At 39.0% G+C, this 26,807-nt stretch overlaps 1 protein-coding gene across 6 annotated transcripts in view; it reads left to right on the top strand.

The window, feature by feature from the left end:
- suco (SUN domain containing ossification factor) overlaps positions 1–26,807 on the top strand; it is a 77,002-nt gene that overhangs the window by 1,522 nt on the left and 48,673 nt on the right. For 5 of the 6 annotated variants that reach the window (XM_078218080.1, XM_078218082.1, XM_078218079.1 and 2 more), the window contains exons 2-3: positions 25,229–25,319; positions 25,640–25,741. In XM_078218080.1, coding sequence (XP_078074206.1) covers positions 25,229–25,319; positions 25,640–25,741 — 193 coding nt within the window. Of the gene's footprint in view, positions 1–4,502; positions 4,594–25,228; positions 25,320–25,639; positions 25,742–26,807 lie in introns of those variants that run through there. The other variant, XM_078218081.1, reaches the window with a different exon arrangement.

Raw genomic sequence — 26,807 nt, 5'->3', positions numbered from 1 at the left:
TGCAGTGTCAGCCAATTTATTGTCCAGATCAAACCAGTGATTAATTGTTGAGCAAGGCCAGGGCTTTTGTATTTTTTTATCCTGAATAATTGCTTAATTTCGTTGTTCTGTCGAATTACTCGCAGTGACACCCATTGTTTCAAGAGATTATCTTTGGGCCTATAACAGAAATGATATATATAGAGATTGCAGCATGGGTAAAAGAGACAACTCCAAATTTTAGTTTTTATGGTTGCAATGTGTGAGTGCAATAGAAACACACGAGGTGGTATTGGTCTTAAATTTGAATGTCTCATTGTCCCTTGTAAAGTAAGCATTTTCAGGGTAGTGTCCAAGATAGTTGAGGAATTTATAGTTTCCTAGCCTGTTCCTTCAGTTTGTATCTGTTATGTCATCTTGACTTCTGGATTCTTTTTGTTAATCATCCCTCTTAATGTTCCCATCTTGATAGCAGCTTGAGTGTCACTTTTGTGCGCATTAGCCTCTCTTACAAAACACTACATGTTGTGAATGATTTTTTTCTTCATGCCAAAGGATCTCACTAAATTAGAGATGCCTCTTGTGAACTTTCATAATTTTCCCACGTAGGGGCTAACAATATGGGATGACTTCTGTACAAATGTTCAGGAACACAAAAAGTCACATTTGAACATTAATGCTAAGTGGGGTGTAAAGTAGCTTTTTCATGTCTACTACTGATTTTTGCTAAAAGGGATTAATTCAATCAGAAAATATTGGCCAAGTCAATCGGCATCTTTATTCCTCAGCCAACATCTTTTAATAGATTAGCCATATTTTGTTGTCAAAATAACAGCAAGGCTAATGGCAAATGACAGGTGCACATTAAACAGGGATAGCTAACAGTTGCTGTCCCAGTTGCTCTGCTGCTCACTATTAGTCTCCCAACAGCAGTCCCCCACTCTATGGTTCCCTTCAAATGGATGGAATGCTTGAAGTTGCTATATTTGCCTGATTAAATATGATCCAAGCACACCTCCAATTCACTTTAGTGCTCTTTTAATGACACGATTCAGTGTTAGTTACTGCTAAACAACCTCCCTGGTTTGAATATGAACTATTACAAGTGTACAGTCCCATTCCTCAGCTTTTAATTTTTGGAGTTTTTTGATTCAATTTTAAACTTTTGCCTTCCCTCTGCAATCTTTCTTTCCCTCTCTCTCTTTCTTGTGTTTTGCACCTGATTGTCATTAAATTAATCTCCTCAGTGTTTATGTTTTAATATTCCAATCCTTTAATTTGGTTAATTACCTGCTTGGTTCACTCAGATCTCAGAAATCCTGTATCCCCTGTGCTGTTATGTCTCACTTTCAATAACTTGCCAAACAAAAATACAAGTGGACATGGGAAAACCTAACTAAAGGAAGACACTATTCGATGCCCTGCTATTGAAAATTATGGCCCATTATCTGGTAACTCATTGCTGTTTGTAGAACCTTGCTGTGGCTGCCATGTTTCCTGCAGTACAATAGTGTCTTCAGTTCAAAACTACGTCATTGACTGTAGCGTGCTTTGGGATCGCCTGAGGTGGTCAGAGGCACTATATAAGCTTTTCTTTCTTTAGCAAGTGCTAAGCATTGATGGCATGAGGAATACTGGAAGTATTCAGGAATAGTCTAACTGCAGACTGTTGTAGCATTTGGCACTGCAATGCAGTCAATGTTACTGAAAGGTGATTATTGGTGATTATTGAATATTCCAGATGGATAGAGTAAAGAGGAAAGTAGGTGATGTATTTTTATATGTTGGGCTGTGGATTGGAAGTAGGAAGGGAAAAATACCTAGTAAAATAATCAAATGGATTTTTTAACACCGAATTAACTCATCTACAGACCACCAGCTGAGAATAAAGGGGGGAAAAATTGACAATGTGTATGGGTCACCAAAAAGCTAGTGCACAGGTACAAGTAATTGTAAAGGCTAACATTTGCCATTTTCTCAAGGAAGCAGAGGGGGAAATTGTACATAACCATGGTCAGACCCCATCTGGAGTACAACATTTTGATTTTGGGATCTAAATCTTAAAGTTAAATACGTACATTTATATTGCACTTTTCCTAATGCCAGGCGACCTCAATACAGACAAAGTACTTCTGAAGTCTTGTCACGATTTTAATATTGAGAAATGCAGCAACCAGTTTGCATACATAAAGTCCCCCAAACAGCATTATGACGATGACCATTTAATCTGTTTTTGTGAACAATAGTTCAGGATGCATATTGAGTAGGCCAATGGGGAGTCTCCCCTGCCCCTCTTCCCAGAGTATTTTCTATCATTTGTGTCCAGCTGAGATGGGGTTGGGTTTAGTGCCCGAAAGACTACATCTCTGACAGGACAGCATTTCTTCTGTACTGTAGTTGAAGCTAGATTATGTGCTCAAATCTCAAGACTGGCTTGAATCTGACTCTGGTGAGAATGCCACCACTGAGCCAAGGCTTGTTGTGCCATCAAAGCAGCCTCCCACCCATTGACTCCGCTGCCACGGCAAAGCAGCCAGCATAATTAAGGACCCCACACACCCCGGACATTCTCTCTGCCACCACCTTCCTTTGGGAAAATTTCAAAAGTCTGAGGTCAAGTATCAGCCGACTAAAGAACAGCTTCTTCCCTGCTGCTGTCAGATTTTTGAATGTACTTACCTTGCATTAAGTTGAACATTCTCTACACCCGAGCTATGACTAACACTACGTTCTGCACTTTCTCGTTTCCTTCTCTATGAACGTATGTTTTGTCTGTATAGTGTGCAAGAAACAATACTTTTCACTGTTAATACATATGACAATAAAAAATCAAATCAAATGAGTTGAAGTGCAGGTTCAATAAAATGATACCAGAACTTGAAGGGTTAAATTACAAAGGCAGGTTTCATAAACCTGGTCCGTATTCCCTTGAGTTTAAGTGGATGCGGAATGACCTAATCAGACACGAAGGGATTCAGTCGGGTATTTACCTCGCTATTTTTTCTGGTGGGGGAGTCCAGAACAACAGATAAACTTAAAATTAGAGTTGGGTCATTTACAAGTAAAATTACGAAGCACTGGAGTGGAAATCTTAAACTCTCTTTAAGAAACCGGATGCTGAGTGAATTGAAATTTTTAAGGTAGGTATTTTCAATGGCTAAACATTTAAAGTTGTATGTGGCTGAGGTACAAAACTGCCATGATCTGAATGGTTGATCTGGCTCACAGGGCTGAATGGCCTACTCATCCCTGTTGCGTTTCTGAAATGGAAACTACTTCGCAAGAGATGAAGCCAAATATTAAATTCAACGTGAACTGGGATTCCATACTGGAGACATCCAACATCCAGATGCACTGTTTTGAAAAGTCAAACTGTAAAGACATGCAAAATATTTAAACAGCTTAATTTCTAAGCAAATACAAGGGAATGTGAAATTGGAAATGAAGATGAGCTTGTTTCACTTTCAGTAGCAGAGGACGATGTCTGGACAACGTGATATAGGGTCCTGGACCAGAATCCCAAATTACATTAGGAAGCCAGACGAGACCCCAACAATTTTTCTATTTTGGCACAAGTGTGTGGAAAGCGTGCTTTACTTCAGGGTTAATTAAGCTGACAAAATGGGGATCTTTTATAGTAACACAAACTTTTTATTGAATAACATTTTAAATATAACTGATAAATGAAGCAGCTTAACTATTAACAGTTGAACAATGTTTTAAAATGAAAGGAAGCAACTTTACTTTCTAGCCTATGACTGTTTCAGTTCCACACAAGCAACATTCCTCTTAGAGACTTGAATGCCACTTTAAATACAGTTAGCAACCATGAATGTACTTGCTGTAAATTGTGTTAAGTCTTGAAATCCTGGAGCTCAGAAGGATGAGGGGGAAATCTCATAGAAACCTATAAAATTCTAACAGGGCTTGGGTATACGTAAGTAGGATGTTCCGATGGTGGGGATATCTAGAACCAAGGGTCACAGTCTGAGGATACAGAGTGGACCATTTAGAACAGAGATGAGGAAAACTTTCTTTACCTCGAGTGTTCAGCCTGTGGAATTTGCTACCAGAGGAAGTTGTTTTTATGTTTCTAAGGAGTTAGATATTGCACTTGGGGAGGGGTTTGGAGGGAAAGGCAGGATCGAGCTATTGAGTTGGATGATCAGCCAATATCCTAATGAATGACAGTAGGTTCAAAGGGCCGAATTGCCTCCTGCTCCTATCTTCTATGTTTCTGCGAATATTTATTGAAATATTCTCAAAGCTGCACGTGTCCCACTAATAATCTAAGCAGATTTCAGGGCCTCACTAGAGGCTTGAAATAGCTCAAAACAACAAACCACTGGGGATGAACAGTATCTCCTGGATTTAGCGAAGCTGGGAATGAAACCTGGGAAGATATGCTGTTGCCATAAATGAGTTTGAATTTTGAACCACCTTGGCATTTAAGGAAGTGCCATCTCAGGTGGATGGTGGAAAACCATGAAATATGTTAATGTCTTCAAAATTCCTTCAATAAAGACAGCTGCTGAGGGCAAACGACTGGAAAAGCAGGGATCTTCAATTATGAGGCTGGTGATTGAAGGCATTGTGTAATATGCAAGATGGCTGGTAAGTTGGTCTTAGTTTAAGATGTCAAAATACTAGAAGGTGAGCATAATTTAAAACAAGGAAAAATAAATTGAGGGCAGGTGGGATGAAGAAATTATCTAAAAGCACGTGAATACTCAAAATGGTTTGGCAAGTAGGGCAGTTTGGCCATGATCTTATTGAATGGCAGAGCAGATTTGAGAGGCTTACCCCTAATTTATATGTTCGTGTATGTAGATAAAATCCTTGAAATCATTTGGCATTCCATTTGATGACAGAATTTTGGGTCCTTTATTGTTGAGATTGACGAACAAAGATGTAGAGAATCAAGTCCCTCGTTCGTATTTGCAGGGTTTTTTTACATTTGTATAACTGTTTTAGGTTATACATCCTTGCTTCACAAATATTTTGACTGTCCGTATAAAGCTGAATCCTCTTTAATATGTTAATGGAATCCAGTGATTAACTTCAATTTTCAACTTGAGCAACCTTAAACTGTTCATGAATTATTGGTCATAATACTATTCAACTTTACTTTAAACTAAAATGCCAGTTTCTTGGTTTTCTTCCTTTCAGTTTCCGTCTGTGTTCAATGATATGAATCCACCCTTAAGCCTGCCTTGAAGCACAAGCTGTCCTTTTTTGTTTTCTTTTAACTAAGCCAGTCTGTCCGAAATTAGCAGAAAATGCAGATCGGGTTGCTTTGATGGGGAGAATGGAAAAGTTCCCCTTTTTTTACGTGAAACATTAACTTTCTCAGCAAATGCTAGTTAACCTGTTGAGTGTTTGTGTTTTATTTTGTATTCAGATTTCCAGATGTTGTTTTTGCTCCTAGTCTGTTTATATATATTTGCTTGTATTTTTAACTGGCAATGTCTATTTATATCTGAATATCAAAACTATTCAAACAGGCAAATTCTGTTTGTTTTACATTCCCATCTAAATTTGGCACCTCTTTTAATCCTGTAAAAATATCAATTAGACCTTCAATACCCCCATGTTGGAGTTCCCATGAGGACCTATGGTATAGCTCATTCCTTAATATTTCCTCGAATGGTCTTCAAGTTTTGAAAGCTCAAAAATAATTGTAAATACAGAAGAGATTGTATTTGGCCTTGATGACTGGCTCCAGGCTTGCAGTTTACAAACCACAGAAATTCCTGTCCTGAGAATTCCAAGCATCAACTAATTCCATAACCCTCTTATGATGTGGGGCATTTAGGTGATTAATTGCAGTTAATTGTTATGGTGCTGTACAATATAAATATCACTTTCAAATCAATAATAGGTTTGATGCTATGCTTGTGCAATAAAAATTTCAAAATGATCTTTTCGTTGAGTGCCATTGCTCAGTCTTTCACTCGTTTGTGAATCTGGTTTGACTTTAATTCCGGGGAAAAAAAATCTTTGAAATTTCTCCAAAGAAAATTGAGGTGCAGTTGAGATTATGGCACTCCAAAAGTTGGTGCTTGTTTGTAGTATGTATTTTGTGTTCAGAGTTTTCTTGTAGCAGATTTTAATTGAATTCTTGGCCAGTGGGCTCATTTTTAAATGTTTAAACGCTACTGTGCTGGAATGTTTAAGTACACAAGCAAACTGACTGTACTATAGCTGAAGGCATCCATTTCTGTTCTGTACTAAATCTAGTTTTGTCTAAAAGGTAAATAAATTTTATGGTTTGGGTAAATATTAATATAATACTAGCATGCACTTGGACAACGTTCAAAGCAACCGATTATCTTGACTCCAGCTGCTTAAAACCTTTTATTTCCCATTCCGCACATTTGGTTCTGTGTTTGTTTTTAATGGAAACATAGTGAAGCAAATGTAAATCTGCTTGCATCTATTGACAAAATTGTACCACAAATTGCTGGAAGTCTGAGATGATGGTGGGGTTCTGCAATCTTGTTTGAATAATGGTATCAACAATCTGCTATTTCAAATGGTGAGATAGAACGATTGGAGAAAGAAGCAGAGTTCATGGACAGAAGAAAATTGGGTCAATTAAAGTCAGTTTGGATAGATAAAGGGAAAGAATATATATAAAAATGAGAGGGGGGGGGGAAACACACAAGAAAATTAAAATATCTCACTGCAATTTACCACTTGCTGGAGTGAGTCTCCAGAGTTTTAATTGTTCCTTTTTTGGGTCTCCAAGGACAGGAGGAACATAAATATCCCCATTTAAGAGTCCTTGTATTGTGCGATACAAGCTCTAAGTTTCTAAGGTGGGCTTAATTCATATTTAAGGTGCATATCCAGCAATTTCTTAACTCTCAGGAATGTATAAGTAGTACAACTTCCCTTGCAATTTATGGCACATCAGCTTCTTGTCGCAAATTGTAAGGAAGAAAGTCTATTACTTTACAACCAATGAATTGCATTTTTTTCCCCTTAACACTGTCATAATCACTCGCAAGTTGAACTCTACTTCTAGTGAATTTTGGGTTATTTTAAATCACCATGAGTGATAATGTAAGAATTAATACAGACTTTCAGGTAGCAGTAATTACCTAGAATTTACAGCTCAAGCAGACCATTGGGCTCAACTGGTCAGTTTTCTGCTCCTTGTGAGTCTCTTCCTCGCCTTGCATCTATTTCTATTCTTTCTATTCCATCCTCACCTCATTTTCCTAACTTTCCCTTTAAAGACATCTGTGCTATTCAGCAATCTTGTATTTCCTCTTTACTTTTGCTTTGATTGTAGTAGTTTGAAAATTTGTGCCTCTTTGTGTTTAAACCTGTCTGTGTTCAAGCATTTAATGAAGATACAGGGAAATCAGAATATTACTCACTGTGGAACATAACCTGGAGGGAGCATGGTTGCTTTTAATCTTTCATGTAGATTTGTCAGTAAGCCTGAACACTGTACAAGACCCCCTTCATTATGTCCTTTATATTTAATAAGCATTATGCTGCCATGTATAGCAACCACCCACCCAGGTTTCTGTGCAGAAGCTCAACTCGATACACAAGACTGGGGTGAAAGGGGTAAGTGATTCCATCCTATTTAAGAAATTACTAAATGTCATACCTGTAAATTGAACAAATGTACCACTGAAAATCTTAGTGTAGCTTTCATGTAATTTGTGCATTGCTGCTGAAATGTGTCTGCCTTGGTGAGCATAATGGAAATAGGAGGATAAGTTCTTTCATTGTGTACATATAATGGAATGTTTCGAGCTGGAACATCCCCTGCTTCTGTATTATATTCTGTATTATACAGGGCTGTCTTCTATTCAAAATCAAATCTGTGCGAATTGAAGGCAAACTTTTATTCTAGTTCTTGATATCACTCGAGCACGCTGATTCTTCCATTCCCAAGGATGCAGTTTCTCTTTGGCTGTTAAAGCAAGCAACCGTGAAGCGAGTTTTAGATAAGAGTTATCCAGCAGCGCACATTCCTGCATGCTTTTTATCTGTTCATTCAAGGGATGTGGGCTTCGCTGGCTAGGTTGGCATTTATTGCCCATCCCTAATTGCCACTGAGAAGATGGTGGTGAGCTGCTTTCTTGAACTGTTGCAGTCCATGTGGTGTAAATACACCCACAGTGCTGTTGGGGAGGGAGTTCCAGGATTTTGACCCAGCAACATTGAAGGAGTGACATATATAAGTCAGGGTAGTGAGTGGCTTGCATGTGTCTGCTGTCCTTGTCCTTCAAGATGGTGGTGGCCATGGGCCTAGAAAGTGCTATCTAAGGAGCTTTGGTGAGTTCAGGCAGTGCATCTTGTACATAGTAGTAGCAGTGTGTACTATGTTTTGGTGGTGGAGCAAGCGAATGGCACCCAATTGTAAACATTCAAGTGGGTTGCTTTGTCCTGGACGGTGTTGTTTTTTGGAGCTGCATTCATCCAGGCAAGTGGAGAGTATTCCATTACACCCCTGAGTTGTATCTTGTAGCGGTGGAAAGGCGTTAGGGAGTCAGGAGGTGATTTACTCTCCACAGGATTCCTAGCCTCTGACCTGCTCTTGTAGCTACAGTATTTACATGGCTACTCCAGTTAAGTTTCTGGTTAATGGTGACCCTCAGGATGTTGATTGTGGGGTCTTAGCGATGGTAAAGCTATTGAATGTCAAGGGATGAGTTTCTGCTAGTTTATCTTGACTCGGAATATGTCCAGTATTTCAAACAGCTCCTCGTTCAAGTTATCTTTAAATATTAATGATTTTGTTCTGTGCACATGTTGACGGTGGCCTTTGGCGCTTTGTATAACCAGAACAAAAGTAGCTTGAAGGATCTCGACTTTAAAACTGGACAGCTCTAAATCATTATTTGCATACACCCTGCTGAAAACTTTACATTTTTGTGGTAGTAGGTGGTAACTGGAATGCAGTAAATGTGATACACTTGTTGTTTGTACTTGAATAATAACTATACAAACTTCTTGCACTAACATTTTTTTCAGTCATTATTCAGCATGTGTGTATTTTAATTTCTTTATATAATTTTCCTGTAATGCATGCCACTCCCTGACTGAAGGCAGGAAGGACCCCACACCCAGATCTTTGTCTTTATGAAACAGCTTGGATCTGAGAGTCAGAGAGCATCCATATGTTCCCCACACATTATGGCAATGTCAGCAATGGTTCAACTCTGAGCATTCTCCTTTGAGTCACAAGGGTCTGGGTTCAAGTACCACTCCAGTATAGAAATTGAAGGCTGATACTCCAGTGCAGTACTGAGGAAGTACTACAGTATTGAAGGAGCCATCCTTTGGATAAGACACTAAACATATCTGCCCCCTTGGGTGGATTTAAAAGATCCCGTGGCACTCTATCAAAGTAGGACAGGGAAGATGTCCCCACTGTCCTAACCAATATTTGTCCCTGAATCAATGTCACAGCAGATTATCTGGACATTATGCTTTTTGAGAGATTTTGCTATGCTCAGTATTTCATTGACAGTAAAGCACTTTGAGTCATCTAGCTGTTCAAAGCTATATAAATGTGATTTTTGCTTTACTGGCATGGTGTCTGAAAATGGTTTGTTCTGAATGCCAACCACCTTATTTTAGTGTTGCTTAAGTCTCTTTCAGTTGTGTTTGCATCCGTTGGGTCATCTGTCATGTGATTAGTTGTCGTTGGTTCTGTATAACATTCTTCACCATGGAAGTAGTGAATTCATGGTTGCAATACCATGCAATGTGCCAACCCTTTGTTATCGAGACCGGCCACTGTCCACCAGCAATGAGCAATAAAAACTTCACTTCCTTTATTTGAAATTTCTGTTAACAGATCTTCATGACAAAAGAGTCACATTTGATCTGTTAAGATGTAGAATGGGAGGCATCAGCAGAAATAAAACCGTATCTAGTTCCTCATGAATTCTCCCCCCACCCCAATAAATGTAGCAACTCGTGGTTGAGCTTAGTTTCTTATGGAACTAACATTTGTCTAGTAAATGTCAAATCAACAATTGTTCATATCGAAGAACAGCTGAGTATCTGTGGGATATTTTGTCCTTGTGATCATGGCAGTTAAGCTTGGCGCAATCCTGATTAGATGTCCACAAATGTCTTCAGAGGTTAAAGTAGAAGAATTAGGTGTGGGGGACTGTGCAACTAGGGATTGGATCCTGGTGTGTGGTGCAGTTACTAAATCCTCAGCTGTTCTGTTGACTTTTCTTGTATCCTGCTTCTGATGTAGCATTTTCCTTAAATTGTTTCTAACTTTGAATAAATTACAATTTAATTAGATGTCATACATAGAACTATTTTTAGTTTGGTTTCAACTTTTCTGATACCACCTATCACATTTGTCAAAAAGGGAAGGTGGATTTGGAATCAGAGCAGCAAATAAACATAAACCTGGGTCCTGAATATTTAAATGCAGTTAGCTCGGCTGGGTTGCCTTGTTTTTCAATTTAGTATTTCCTGTGGTCGCACAGCTTTTAATTATGAATTTGGTTTGGTAGATTTTGAATTAATCATCCAAATTGCTTGGAGCAATTCTGGTCACCTGAGCTATGAATGAGCAACACAGCAGGTACCATTCAGAAAGCTTGCATTAGCTAACTACTTTTTAATTTTGATTTTGTTTTGTCTTGTTCTGTTCCATGTTAACAAAATCCATTCTGTAAAACTGTCTGAAATGGTTACCACAGACTTGGGTAACGAGCAGCAGTGTCATATGTCAGTAATGATTTGCCTGAGTGGTGATGAGTAATTTTAATACATCACCATCACCATCTCACTAAGCATAAATTTGCAGATGGGTTTGAGTTTGTGAAGACACTGAGGGACATTTTTTAAATTTAACTTTTGTTTTGGCAAAAATCCTCAACTGACATCCTATGTTTTAAATTGTTTTTTATCAACTAATAGTTTAAAAATGAATTTACTGAGAGAATTTGTGTAAATTGCAGCTTTAACTTGTGTTGGATTTAAAATGCGCCACCTAGCAACCAGGCGCCAAAATGATTAGTAACTGAGAGCAAATGTACCTACGGTGTCATTAACCAAAATTGCCACATATAATGTGAATACATTTTGGAATAGCTCCCTGCGCACTTTGATAGCAAGAATGCTGCCGTCCTCCATTTGGTGGTGGTTTCAACTATGAAAGTATTGTGCAGCAAAAAAATGAGACCAAATCATCTAGCAACCCTCCTTCACCAGCCACCCCCAAAATTTTTGAACCTGTCAAATTATTAATTTGGTGACTTTACTTTGCCAGAGGGGAATAATTTCTTCTTTGATCCCTGAAGATATTCGAGCTGAAATGAACAGTACGGTGGTGTATACGTTTTAAAAATTCATCCATGAAGTCTGGGCGTTGTTGGCAAGGCCAGCATTTATTTCCCCATCTCTAATTGTCCCTGAGAAGGTGGTGGTGAGTTGCCTCCTTGAACCACTGAAGTCCATCTGTTGTTTTGGAAGGAATTTTAGGATTTTGACCCACTGACAGTGAAGGAATTGTGGTATTGTTCCAAGCACGGTGGCACAGTGGTCATCACTGCTGCATCACAGCATCAGGGACCTGGATTCGATTCCTGGTTTGGGTCACTCTGGAGTTTGCACGTTCACCCCGTGTCTGCGTGGGTTTCCTCCGGGTGCTCTGGTTTCCTCCCACAGTCAGGAAGACATGCTGGTTGGGTGCATTGGCCCGAACAGATGCCGGAGTGTGGCGACTAGGGGATTTTCACAGTAACTTCATTGCGGTGTTAATGTAAGCTTTACTTGTGACTAATAATTAAACTTTATAAACTTTTAAAGTCCAGGATGGTGAGTGGCTTGGAGGGGAACTTCCCAGTTGCCGTGTTCCCATGTGTATGCTGTTCTGGTCCGTTTAGATGTAGCCATTGTGGCTTAAGGTGCTGTCTAAGGAGGCTTGGTGTCTTCCTGCAGTGCATCTTGTAGGTGGTGTACTCTACTGCCACTTGTGTGTCAGTTGGGGGAAATGATTGTCACCCCATCCACAAACATTCAAGTGGGCTACTTTGGCCATGTGGTGTCAAGCTTCTTGTGTTGTTGGAGTTGCACTCTCCAGGTGAGTGGAGAGCAATCCATCGCACACCTGATTTGTGGCTTTTACATGGTGAACAGACTACAGGGCATCTAGAGATGAGTTGCGCCACACAGGAATCCTAGCCTCTAACCTGCTCATGTAGCCAATGTTTACATGATGGCATGGTGGCACAGTGGTCAGTACTGCTGCCTCACAGCGCCTGCGTCCCAGCTTCAATTGTGGCCTCGGGTGTCTGTATGGAGTTTGCTCATTCATCCCGTGTCTGCATTGGTTTCCTTCAGGCGCTCTGGTTTCCTCCCACAATCCAAAGATGTGCGGCTTGGGTGGATTGGCCATGCTAAATTGCCACTTAGTGTCCCAAGATGTCTAGGTTCGATGGATCAGCCATGGCAAATGTGCAGGGTTACAGGGATAGGGCAGGGAGAGGGCCTGGGTAAGACACTCCGATGAAGAGTCGATGCAGACTCAATGGGCCAAAAGGCCTTTTCAGCACGGTAGTGATTCTATGATCTGATGGCTCATCGAGTTCAGTTTCTGGTCAATGGTAGTCCCCAGAATTTTGATATTGGGGGCAGCATTTACTTTTATTACCTATTAGTAGATTGACGCTTATAGCAAGTCACGTGATTTGATGTTTTATAAGAACAGGAGCATTGTACCATGCATTCACAAATCTATTCTGCAGCTCTGTTTAGGGTTTCCTGTGATTCATTGTCTGAGAGAGAAATATGCAAATTGGCGGCCATTTCTGGTTAGTGGAAAAGGAGTGTTTTAGAACCATAGAAAATTACAGCTCAGAAACAGGCCTTTTGGCCCTTCTTGTCTGTGCCGAACCATTTTTTGCCTAGTCCCACTGACCTGCACTTGGACCATATCCCTCCACACCCCTCTCATCCATGAACCTGTCCAAGTTTTTCTTAAATGTTAAAAGTGACCCCGCATTTACCACTTTATCCGGCAGGTCATTCCACACTCCCACCACTCTCTGCGTGAAGAAGCCCCCCCTAATATTCCCTTTAAACTTTTCTCCTTTCACCTTTAACCCATGCCCTCTGGTTTTTTTCTCCCCTAGCCTCAGCGGAAAAAGCCTGCTTGCATTCACTCTATACCCATCAAAATCTTATACACCTCTATCAAATCTCCCCATAATCTTCTACGCTCCAGGGAATAAAGTCCCAACCTATTCAATCTCTCTCTGTAACTCAGCTTCTCAAGTCCCGGCAACATCCTTGTGAACCTTCTCTGCACTCTTTCAACCTTATTTACATCCTTCCTGTAACTAGGTGACCAAAACTGTACACAATACTCCAAATTCAGCCTCGCCAATGCCTTATGTAACCTTACCATAACACTCCAACTTTTATACTCGATACTCCGATTTATAAAGGCCAATGTACCAAAGGCACTCTTTACGACCCTATCCACCTGTGACGTCACTTTTAGGGAATTCTGTACCTGTATTCCCAGATCCCTCTGTTCAACTGCACTCTTCAGAGTCCTACCATTTACCTTGTACGTTCTACTTTGGTTTGTCCTTCCAATGTGCAATATCTCACACTTGTCTGCGTTAAATTCCATTTGCCATTTTTCAGCCCATTTTTCTAGTTGGTCCAAATCCCTCTGCAAGCTTTGAAAACCTTCCTCACTGTCCACTACACCTCCAATCTTTGTATCATCAGCAAACTTGCTGATCCAATTTACCACATTATCATCCAGATCATTGATATAGATGACAAACAACAATGGACCCAACACTGATCCCTGCGGCACACCACTAGTCACAGGCCTCCACTCAGAGAAGCAATCCTCCACAACCACTCTCTGGCTTCTTCCATTGAGCCAGTGTCTAATCCAGTTTACTACCTCCCCATGTATACCTAGCGACTGAACCTTCCTAACTAACCTCCCATGAGGGAGCTTGTCAAAGGCCTTGCTGAAATCCAGGTAGACAACATCCACCGCCTTCCCTTCATCCACTTTCCTGGTAACCTCCTCGAAAAACTCTAATAGATTGGTCAAACATGACCTACCACGCACAAAGCCATGTTGACTCTCCCTAATAAGTCCCTGTCTATCCAAATATTTGTAGATCCTATCCCTTATCACACCTTCCAATAACTTAACGTCAAACTTACTGGCCTATAATTTCCCGGATTTCTTTTGGAACCTTTTTTAAACAACGGAACAACATGAGCCACCCTCCAATCATCCGGCACCTCCCCCGTGAATACTGACATTTTAAATATGTCTGCCAGGGCCCCTGCAAGTTCAACACTAGCTTCCCTCAAGGTCCGTGGGAATACCCTGTCTGGTCCTGGGGATTTATCCACTCTGATTTGCCTCAAGACAGCGAGCACCTCCTTCCCTTTTAATCTGTAAAGGTTCCATGACCTCCCTACCTGTTTGCCCTATTTCTGTAGACTCTATGCCCGTTTCCTCAGTAAATACGGATGCAAAAAAACCATTTAGTATGTGTTTTTATATAATTTGCAGCCAAATGGCTTCTGTGCCTGTAGTGATGCTTCTTTTGGACTGGCTGCCAAAAGACATGACTTAGTAAGTGTACTAGCTATAATAAAAACAAATGTTGAAAATACTCAGTGTATTAGCTACCTATTGCTTCCCACTGGCAGGGTAGCAATGACTATTATAGTAAATGGTGCCGTTTTCAATTTTTGAAGGAAAAAATCTCTCTCTGCTGGAAAGGATGCACAATTAGGAAATATGAATCCAAAATGCAGGGTTTTCAGTGTAGTCTCCACTATCAACAATCTGGCATTACCATTGACCAGAAACTGAACTGGACTAGCCATGACAATGTTTTGGCTACAAGAGCGGGTCAGAGGTTAGGAATCCTGTGGTGAGTAAGTGGCCTCCTGACTCCTCAAAACCTGTCCAAAATCTACAAGTCACAAGTCAAGAGTGCGATGGAATTCTCTCCACTTACCAGGAAAAAGGAGCCTGCTTGATTGCTACCCCTTGCACAAACTTTCAATTTCTCCACCACCGATGAACAATGGCAACCACGTGTACCATTCACAATGCATTGCAAGAACTCGCCAAGGTTCTTTAAATGGCATCTTCCAAACACACGATTACTACTAGTTAGAAAGATAAGAACAGATACCTGGTAACACCACCACTACCTGGAGGATCCTCTCCAAGTCACTCCTCATCCTGACTTGCAAATATATTGTTGTTCTTTAACTATTGCTGGGTCAAAATCTTGGAACACCCTTCTTAATAGCACTGAGTGTACCTACACCTCGGGGACTGCAGGGCTTCAAGACGCAGCTCACCACCACTGTCTCAAGGGTATTTAAGGATGGGCAGTAAATGCTGGTCTAGCCAGTGACGTCCACATCCCGTACATGAATTTTTTTAAAAAAGGTTTTGAGATAGAAACTTGGGTGCAGAGCATGCAACATCAGGAACTAGAATACAAAATGAAGTTTATAATGTGACCTTTAAAGTAGCTGATCAAACTCTTTACATTTTGATGTGCATCTGGCAATATTCTACAGCGACGTTTAAGCCATTAAGCTGGACTGAAATAACTTCAAACTAATTTGAGTTCATACTGTCACTTACTTTGTACTCTTGTATTAGTTTGTTCAGTGACCTCCTCTTGATGCTCCTGTTTGTTTAGGCTATATGGAAATAGTGCACAAATAAGCTTTCATTTTGCTAACAATTTGTTTCCTAGCATGGAACATGCAGTACTAAGTTTTTTGCATGATAACTTTAGCCTGCAGGAGTTGATGAGTTTCCTGCTACAATCGTGGTAGGATGTTTATTTGAAATCTTTGGCACCATTTACCATGTCCTAAGTCCTCCTATCAATTTTGTGTTGGACAGTCTGTGTTTTGTCCATCATATCAGCCAGAATGTACATTGTGGCCACCCTAAGCACAATATTAAATGTATGGAATAAATTTGGGTTGAAATCTGTGGCGCAAAGGTCCATAGTGAGCCCATGGCGAAATAGGATTCTTTATACATCGTTGAATACATTTTGTGTTAACTAACTTGCTTGTAGGAAGCTGAAAGAGCATGCCAACTCAAATCTTCCTGTTTCACAGGAGCTTCATGAGTCTAATAGCTGCACAGGATATTATGTTTGACAGTTGCCCTTTAGGCTACTGTTAAAACTCCATTTGTGCTGCAGTGGTGTGCTTCAAAAGCACTAAAGGCATATTATCTACTTTTCTAGGGTCCTTTTTCACTTTTTGAATAAAGACATTGGAATTGAATCCCTGCAGACTATATATAGTCCCATTGATTCATTGCCTAAAGGCCCTCCTGGATGCTAAATAATATATGGTTAACAGAGTGTCAATTAGTTAGCTGTTGCAGCCTGTTAAATGAATGTGTGAAGTTTGCTATGTGGAGTCCCTGTGAATGTAGTCAAGCTGCTAGTAGATTTCCTAGAACTAGCTATGTCAAAAGTAACTGGCATTCAATTGTGGTGATTGCCTTTTATAGAGAAAAGAAATTGCATTAAAATGCACTTGATATGTTTTGTGCCAGTTAAGTGTTCCCACTTGCTGATGTACCATCGACTTGCCTAACTTATACTTATTTTAATACCTTCCTGGAAGTAATATACATGAGTGTTTAATCAGTGTTTAAAAACTCAAACTGTGTTCAACATGTGTATGATTTGAAGTCACCAAAAATGTACTTCAGTTCGTGATTTTGCAACATTTTATCTTAATACATTTTGTGTGCATTAGTTTAAGAATTTCTCTATATTGGACAAGCTTGGTTAATGAAATTGTTTACAACTAGGCTGACTTAACACTTTGCTAAGTTTCAACATTTACTCATTGTATTTATTGCATCAGCCTTCATATGTGGGATACGTGTTCTTTCTTTAGAGTTATCCAAATAAAAAAATATTTTCAACGCGGGCAATTTTCCAAGGAAATGAAGTCTATGCTATTCATTTCTGTGTGGGTTTTCCTAATTGTAAGCAAAAACCTTATGCCACTTTCTGCTAAGTTTACTTGCAGGTGACAACAGGGTGTAGGGAAGCCTCTGTGGAATCATATTGTAGAATGATGAAAATTCCTTGTAGCAACCCAATTTTTAAATTTAAATTTGGTTTAATACACTTTGTAATGTCATATAAGCTTTATTAGGATCACATAATTGACCCACGGGCATGTTACTCATGCAAATTTCAATATATGGATGGAGTGGGTTTTAACCACTGAATGCCTGGATAAAAGCTGTTCTGTGAAGGCTGCCTTACTTTCTTGGTATTGAGCAAAACTCCAGTATTGGAATTTGGATAGCTTTTGTAGTGCAATTAAACTTGAGCCTTGAGAATGGTTTGTAGGAGTACTGTGAAATGCTAAGATGGCTGTTCTTCAGTTTATTAAGATTTTAAAGTTTATTTATTAGTGTCACACGTAGGCTTACATTAACATTGCAATGAAGTTACTGTGAAAATCCCCAAGTCGTCACATTGTTCCGGTACACTGAGGGAGAATTTAGCATAGCCAATGCACTTAACCAGCACGTCTTTTGGACTGTGGGAGGAAACCGGAGCACCAGGCGGAAACCCCTCAGACACGGGAGAACGTGCAGACTCTGCACAGACAGTGATCCAAGCTGGAAATCGAACCCGGGTGCCTGGTGCTGTGAGGCAGCAGTGCTAACCACTGTGCCACCGTGCCGCCCAACTTTATAACAGCAAATCTTATGGGTGTTTGGGACATTAGCGCAACATAATATTTGGCCCACGTAAACCATTCAATTATCTATTATGCCCTCTCTTCCCCCCTCATTTTAAGGAGCACTAAGTTTATTTCCTGTACCACACTGAAAAAATTATTTGGTTCTGTTATTAGAGCCTTTTTGGCTACAATTCTCATGTTTTTATATATCAATTATGCACTGGAAGGCAACAGTCAGTTTAAAATGCTCCAGTTAGTGTTGGAAATGGTTGCAGTCAACATTCATTTTTAAATTCTCTTAGCTAGGCATAACATTCTTCCCTTTCAAGTTCATTGCCCAGATTTTAGTCAGCAGAGAATGAACAGTACTTGCTGTTCATTGTCCTTGCAGCTGCCCACAGACTTTATGTAGTCTTTTGCATTGCAACCTACAATATTATCAGGAGGCTGATAGAGCATTACGTACTCCACAGGGTATCTGAAAACTGAACAGGGCAAGCAACAACATGCCTCCCGATTTGAAGAATCCTTACCTAGGCACGCAGTCATAAGCTAAGAAGTATAAGTTTGACTTTTTATTCAATATTAAATTGAATTGCGCAGAAAGCAAACAAGAGGCAAGAAGATTGCAAGATGAGACAAAGTTTTAATTGTGGAAAAAATGAAGTCTCCAAAAAGAATTAAGCTCTGAAGGAATGAGAACTGAACCAATTGCCACTTTTTTAAAGCAGTATTTTTAAAGTATTACGTTCTAAAATGTTGCCCAGTTGCACTGACTGGTTGAAGGCAGGTTTTTTTACGTTTGGTAATATACAAATAAGTTTGAGAAACTTGGCAGTGGGGGAAGAATTCTCTAAACTAGCGCAGTGTTGAAGTGGTAACTCTACCCCCTAATGTCCAAAGTTGAAATATGACTTGAGTTGTGCCCATCATCTGTCGTTGTTTGTGGAGCAAAGTTCATTTCACTAATACCTTGATTGAGGTTACAGTATTGCACTTTCAAATTGTTAGTACATTACTTGCCATATTGATCTGTGTTCCTGCAGCGGAGGGGGGGGGGGGAATACAGGAATCACCAAATAGTGGGGGGGGGGGGCTCTTCTAGGTAGCAGAAGTCATGGGTTTGCAAGGTGCTGTTGAATTAACCTTGGTAAATTGGTATGGTATATGCCATAAATAGTAATACTGTAGCCACAGTGCACCTGATGGAGTGAGTTAATATTGAGTCTAACATCAGGGTCCCCTTAGAGAGTGAGACACTGCTTGCGTTGTGGCCATGGTCCCTGCCCAGCAAAGCAGTATTTCATCACCTTACTGACTTGTCATGTGGAATGGTTTTCAAGAGTCCAGAATTGAGCCTGCCTTATTGTACCCAGTTTCAATTCCAATCGTAGCTGCTATGTTGATGTGGCTCGTCTGGTTAGAATCCTGTGATATTTGAAGAGCAGCACTTAGTCATTGCCCCTCTTGCCAGCCTAAGCCCGAATATTATCTAGACACTGTGTAGGTTGTCGAGGACTACTTTATCATTGGAATTGTTGATGAACATTGAACACTTGGGATAATTAGCGAATACTTTCTGTTAATCAGGAGTTCAAACGGTTAGACGAGGACTCGTTTGTTTTCCAAAACTGCAATGCCCTGCAGTTATTTATCATTGACAAATGTTCTGGTGACCAACAGCCAATGATGGAAGCATGGCTTCAGCCACCCAAGAGCTTTCTCCTTTACTCCATTGACATGTTTCCCCTAAGGCTGTAATATTTGGTCACTTGTTGCCTTGAACTCTTCTTGGATGACATGAGCACCCATATAAATAGAACTGGGTCTAATGTATTTATGTAAGCAGAGATCCTATATCTCTACATAGGACCGCAGTGCTGTTAACTAAGAAATGTGTCCGTACTATTGTGAAACCTATGTTGAAAACAAGAGGCCCTGTAAGCTTCTGCCCCAAGCTCCCTTTCCTGTGAGAGGCAGCAAAGAGGAATTTATGTTGGTTTTGTAAATGTGGAGCAAACCTGTAGAGTCAAATAAACTAGCTTTCTGACCGTCGCTAGTTAAGAAGGTTTGACAAAGCTCTTAAAAATTTACCATGTTTAAGTTGAACAAAAATCAAAACCAAAAAAAGACACTGGGAGCTTAGATTTTCAAATGGGAAATGTGCACTGACAAATTGTTTGTAATGTACATAGATGTTACGTAGCAGTGTGCTCAAACAATTCAAACTTATAACTTTTCTTTCACAAGAATGGATATTGCAACCCCCCCTCCCCCCACCAAACATGTTGTTCTACATGCATCAGCATCTGTCCTACTATCATAGCTCGCAGCAATAATTGCATGTTGCAGCCCTGAACAGTTTTTCTAAAGTATCGAAGTATTGGATAATTTTAGCCTGCTGTAATAGAATCACATCGTTCAGAGTGTTGTACAGGGCAAGTTCAGGATATCTAACATCTGCAAATTCCAGGCTATTATCCACACACTACAGGGTGAATTGCACACAATTATATTTCTGTCAGTTATTGGACCTAGTACAAGATCTCAACTTTCTCAAAGCTTCTGATCAAAAGTTGCCAGTGTTTTGACTACGCTGCAGTAACAACTATCACTACTGCCATTCGAGTTGCAAGTCCCTAATTACCCTTGAAGGTGGTGGTGGCGGCCTTCCTGAATACAACTGAGTGGCATGTTAGGTTATGTTGGAGGACACTTGACAGTCAACAATATGCCTGTAGGTCTGGAGTTGCATATAGGCCAGACCTGATAAAGATGGCAGATTTCCTTCTCCGAAGGACATTAGCATTCAATTGGATGGGTTTTTAATAGTTTGGTGGTTTCATAGAAATTGTTACTAAGACTAACTTATTAATTCCTGATCTATTTGTTTTTATTCATTTGTGGGACATGGGTGTCGCTGGCTGGCCAGCACTTATTGCCCTCCCCAGTTGCCTGGGGCGAGTTGAGAGTCAACCATATTGCTGTGGCTCTGGAGTCACATGTTGGCCACACCAGGTAAGGATGGCAGATTTCCTTCCCTAAAGGACATCAGTGAACCAAATGGGTTTTTCTGACAATCGACAGTGGTTTCATGTTCATCAGTAGATAATTAATTCCAGATTATTTTAATTGAATTCAAATTCCACCATCCCTGTGGTGGGATTCGAACCCCAGAAAATTGGCTGGGTTTCTGGCTTAATATTTTAGTGATAGTGCCACTAGGCTATCGCCTCCCCAACAAATTTATTTATTTAAAAGTAATTTAATTAAAATTTCCAGCTGTTGTAATAGGATTTGAATTCATGTTTTCAGATTGTGAAATATGGCAGAAGGTGTTATGTTATTAGCCAGCCTCTCCCTTTTTCTTACAAAAGCAAAAAAATACTGCAGATGCTGAAAATCTGAAATAAAATCAGAGTACTGGATATCTCAGCAACTCTGGCAGAATCTGTGGAGAGAATTAGTTAATGTTTTGAGTCCATGTGACTCTTGTACAGAACTGAAGAGGGATAAAAATGTAATGAAAAATATTCTTCCATCTATATGTTGTAATGAAACAGGAAATGGAAGTTTTGTTTTCTAGGAAATTATATACAAACTAATAATCACTGCAATTTTTAGTGATTAAACGTTTTGAGTTTGTAACTTAAATGAAACTGATGCAAAAACATTAGAAACCATATAAACTGGTACAGTTTAATGGTAACTACAACCTACATGTGAATAAAATTGAGTCATTCAATCAGATCCAAGTTGATCTGGAAGGTGGAACCGGCTCGAGGGACTCATTGGCCTGTTGTTTCTTTGCAATGATGCCTCCATCTTTGAATGTTTGCTCTGTAATGTTTTGAAAAATAATTTGAGTCTATATTACACTTGTCATTTAGGGTGCTTAATTTTTTTAAAGCCCTTTTGATCAGTTGCACTGTACTTCTAAAGTGATGTTGGTGTGTTCCTTTGTTTAATTGAGAAAGCAAGATGTCAACTAAACTGCATAGTGCAAGCACGGCCAAAGTTGAAAAATAGAAGAAAACTTTTATCCTCTACAGCTGGTTTCGTCGTGTGGAGCTATATCATTTGTTTCTTCCCTCCAGCCCAGGAAAACGAGGGTGTTTCCAACTTTCTCAATGCCATCTGGATGGAAGTATAGCATTTACCATGCAACAAACCAAGAACTTCTATGTTCCTGTGTGGTTTAGTACAGTGCCGTGCAATGCATTTGCTCACTGAACTAATAAGTGAGGAATGCATAAATCTACCTTTCATATTGGTGGAATCTTGCTGCTGCCTATTTTGTTTTTCTTTAAGCAGGGAAGGAATTTGTTTCCCTCTGCATGGTTGGCAACATTTATATGACCTGAATCCTGAATACACAATCAGAACCCTAAACCAGGAGCAGTGGGAAAGCATATAAAGTAGTGGGTTTTAATCTATGGGGCTTACAGGAAGCTTTATTTGAGTTTCTTGGGGGCAATGCATATCTTTTCGTAAAATAAAGCGAAAACTATATTAATCAAAGCTACCTGACAAGTTAATTTTTTTGTTTCTCTTCTTTGAAGTGTAAGCTTAGTTACTCTGTTTATGAAAGATCTTACAAAGTAAAACATTTTTATTAAATAAGGAAATAAGCATGTTGTGCCTTTGTTGTTTTTCTTTGATTTAGTATGTATTTGGCCTCAAATTTTGCTGATCGTCTTTGGCTGGAATATATTTGCAGCAGGGTCTTTGTACTGCACTATCACAGACTGCAAATGGACTTTAGATATGGGAAAATTGTGTTTTCTTTTAATCTGTGAAGTTTAATGTTTCTTTGCCAAATTGTATTCCTTATTTAAATTACTAAAACTAATGAGCATTTTTATGACAAGAACTTGCTGTGTGCGCTGTGCAAATATTTTGTGGTTTTCGGTGCTCTAGTATGTTGGGTTGTGCAACTGGCACTATACCCAATTGTGTTGAATGAATGCAGAAATTGCTGTTCTGACTTGCAGTCCTGTTAAATATGTATGTATTCATGTCTGATACCGCAATCATTTAACTAGTTCATTGAATTTTCAGCTTCAAAATTGTGCCTTTGTCAGGTGCTATTAATAAAACATTTAACATAATCTTGAAGTATTTAAGTAGAGTTCTTCTTCTGTGGCCTGGCTCCTAATGCAGAAGTACTAAAGAATATTAATGTTGTATAATCTATTGTATTACAAGCTTGTGACTATTACAACAAAGTATGTAATTGTGTGATACTAAAAATCGCAGTACTTTTAATGGTTGAATCCTGTCATTTACAGAAGATTTGATCTTGTGTTTGTTACTTTAGATGATCTAAAACCAAGTTAGTCAGATTATGATTTTGTTAATGGGGAAGGTAATGCAGTGCAGGCAGTCAGTTCAATTTTGTGTATGAGAGTGAGTTTTCTTTTATTTTTAAAAAAGGCTTTAAGACTTCAAAAAGTTACTTTACCAGTTGTAAATCTGGTCACATTTTTATTAGTATAAAGTTACTGGCTGCTTTCATCCCTATATTCATGTTTATCAGAAATAATTGAAAATCATCCATAAAGTTAGTTAGTTATGGTTTCAATGAGGTATATGCTGCTTGAAATCTGGGTATTTCAAGTTATGAAACAATATAATACAAAATTATCTTAGTTTGCATTTTTTTTGTTCACATCTTGCTGCTGACTCCATTTTGCAGGCTGTGGGCGAGTGTAGTGACTGATACAATTATGCTTGCTCCTTATCATTCCGGCTCTTGACATCGATAGAGTGAAGGAACTCTTAATTCGAAAACAGATTCTGAAAATGTAAAAAGCATTCCAAGTAAAAGATACTGTTGAAGATGCACGAAAACTTAAATTGAAACTTTAAAAAATGGTCTTAAAGGTACAAATGATTTCCCTTGTGAAATCTAAGGCAGTCTGAAACAATTGAAGCTTGATTGAGATTGTTATATTGAATCAGCTTCAAATCCTGTGAAAGCTGTTAGGCCTCAGCAATTCTTCTAATTATTGCACAGTGTAGTCCATCTCCCATTTTCTTTTCTCCGAGGAGTGGGAAGCCACAATTTCTTGATTTGTTATGTTAGCATATTTTCATTAAGGTTAGATGGAAGCATTTCTGCAGTGTTAATCTATTACTGCATCATGCTTTTCTCTCTCCAGCATTCCAAATGTTGTGCTTTCTGTATCCGTTATGTCTGGTGACTGCATTTGAACAAGATGGTGTAAAGATGCACATTGTCTGAGTCCTCTACTTGGAAAGAAACCCATCTGTATTTGGATCTGCTGATTTAAACATCCTAAAATAAACTTTCTGATATTTAGGAATTTAGAAAACATTCGAGTCAGCTTCAAAACTGCCATGGGCTTTGTGTGTTAATCCTTATTTAACCTACAATGTCTCTGCTGACTGTCTGGAAACTTTCATTCTATTGTTACTGTATAATTAAAGCATTATTCAAAATTGCAGAATAGTTTATTCCCCAATTTGCTTTACTGAAAAATCTACCACTGTCCGTGTTTGTTAGCATACAGCCCAGATAATAACTAAGTGGAATAGATTTCCATAAATTGCAAGATGTTGAACATTGGAAGCTATCCCAGGTTTTAAAGAAATTGTCCTTTGGACCATTTTGCCCCCCTCTGACTCTGCATAGTTTCACATTCAAATGACAATCTTAAACCTTTGTTGCATTAATGTTTTAAATATATAATTGTGCAGTGTAGTAAACCATTAGTTGGCTTCAGTCAACAGAATGAGCTGATAAAGTGGAAGTGGGCATTTCTGTTTTGGAATTTTAATACTTCAGTGAAATAGTAGGATCCTTTTGCAACTGGGAGGCAAATGGCCTTTGTTGTATGGGGTCCGGAATACTGTGCATAGTTTTGTTCTCAATGGTACAGTCTACTCCAAAGGGTACTGGAAGCTCTTGGTGCTCAATGCTGGGATTTTTGGGCTCCAGGGGAAATGGGGATCAGGTGGGAAAGTGAATCTGAGTTAAAACATAAGTCATTATCTTTTTGAATGTCTGGCTGACTTCAGTGACTGTATAGCCTACTGCTTTTTCTTGTGCTCGAACTGAAGTGTTGTTATTTCAAGTAGCAATAGTTAGCTTGGCCTTGAGATGTGAAATGTGTTTACAGGCTATTTTCGATTTTTTTGTGGGAATGCATAGCTAAGCTTGGAGGTCTACTTTAGTTGCATTTTTCATAGTTTCCTAATATTGCATAAGTTTGAAGTGCGGCAAGGCATAAAACCTGCACTTTGTTACTCTGCCGCATGCTATTAATATGCTACAATATGACCAGTTAGGACTGTCTACTTGTGTAAAAATATGAATTATCTTTATCCAAGAACAGTCAGTTCCAAGATCTAACCATATTGAATGAAAAGTTGATTTGTTCAGTAAACTTGTTAGTTTTTTGGTGTGCTTGTCACCTTCTTTATAAATGTTCATTTTGTAGTCCTACCCATAAGTGTAAATATTTGTTTTCCTTTACAGGTGCCCTCATCGGCACGTAGGTTGTACCGGGCAGCAGGAAAGTTCGTTGACACTAACAAATTTTGCACAAGATGAGCACTTTGAAGAAAAGGTTAGAAATTGTATTTAAAATTACATTTTTAATAGGCTCGTAATTGCATAGTGGCTTGTAAGATCATTAGAATGCTTTCACACTCGGATGTTTCCTTTAAAGAAAATACACCCAAGATCGGTACTTTTGCTATTTATAAATGTTTTTCTGCTAAAAATGCAGTTTTAAAAATTGTATTTGGGTGGAGTGAATCATTGCAGACTCTTGATTTTTCATAGGTGTAAATTTTGTAATTATTAAATATCATGCAAACTACAGTTTGTTTAGATTTATCTAACTGCATTGAGCCACATTTATGTTTACTATGTATGCTAATCTAGGCTACGCAGGATGTGACGGGTGAATCGGGAGATGTGAAGCCTTCAGATGTCAATGGTCATGTAGATGTGTTACCAGAAGTCTGTACAAAAGCAAGCCATCAGGTATGTTATGACCAGGAGAGGTGGAAGTAAGGGGTAGTATTAAAGGCGTCCCTCTTCTCTTTGACCGAAACTGGGTTTTTGTTTGAAGTTATACTTGACAATTCAGTGAGTGCTTAATAGTTAAATGCTGTTGTAAAATTTTAGGGTTTTGAAGTCTAAAACCCTTCTAACATCTCTTGAGTTTCAAATTCCTAGCACTAGGATCTTCTATGTGTGACCTGATGAGGGACTAGTTTTTATGAATCCAGCAGAATTTATGAAGCAACATTTGATATATACTTAACAAAAAACAGTGACGGCAAGATGGATGTTTCTTATTCCTCAAGCTCGTAAGTTTCCTTGAGCACTGCCAGCACAGGTGATGACTTTCTATTCTGTTTCTCAAGTGATGTTGAACTATGTTCAGAAGAATCATACCCAGAAGCCATGGCAAAACTATGCCAACAAAGAATCCAATTTTCCAAATATTATCCTCATTTCTCATTATTCCAGAATCCCTTATTTAGAAATAGTCCAAATTCATTCATCTCTTTGGTTCAGGATGCAGGTCATCTCGAGTCATGTAGACTAAAGACAACTGTCCTTCCCTGGTCCTCTGGTCCCCACAGTTTAAATTTTAATAATAATACACTTTAGATAAAGAGCAGTTACAAATCACATCTTCAACATATTTAAACCTAAGCCCACATATACTAAAGCTATTAAGAACAAAAGTCTAACATTTCCTTCCACAATGTCAAAACAGAAAGAAATGGTGCCCTTTAACTAATACAGGTGCTAATCCATTAAATTAATACATGGGTTTTGTTTAACGATAGTGTCATCATTTTAGCCATTTCTTCCAAGCTCATAAAACGACTCTTAATTATCCAAAATACGTTAAAACAACATGCAACTGCATATGTCAAGACTCTTGGGCAACTTAAAATCATACAGCCATTTAAGTGTAGTTTCTCGCAAATAACTGCCATCCTGTAGTTTCCCAACTAGCAGAAATTTAAACAGAACTACTAAAATGTGGTTTAAAATAAAATTCATATGTTGCTTCAAGCCAACAATAAAACCT

This window comes from Mustelus asterias, chromosome 8 (assembly GCF_964213995.1).
Source record: "Mustelus asterias chromosome 8, sMusAst1.hap1.1, whole genome shotgun sequence".
Taxonomy (NCBI): domain Eukaryota; kingdom Metazoa; phylum Chordata; class Chondrichthyes; order Carcharhiniformes; family Triakidae; genus Mustelus; species Mustelus asterias.
Note: the sequence above shows the minus strand (reverse complement) of the source record. Positions and strands in the feature narration are given on the sequence as shown.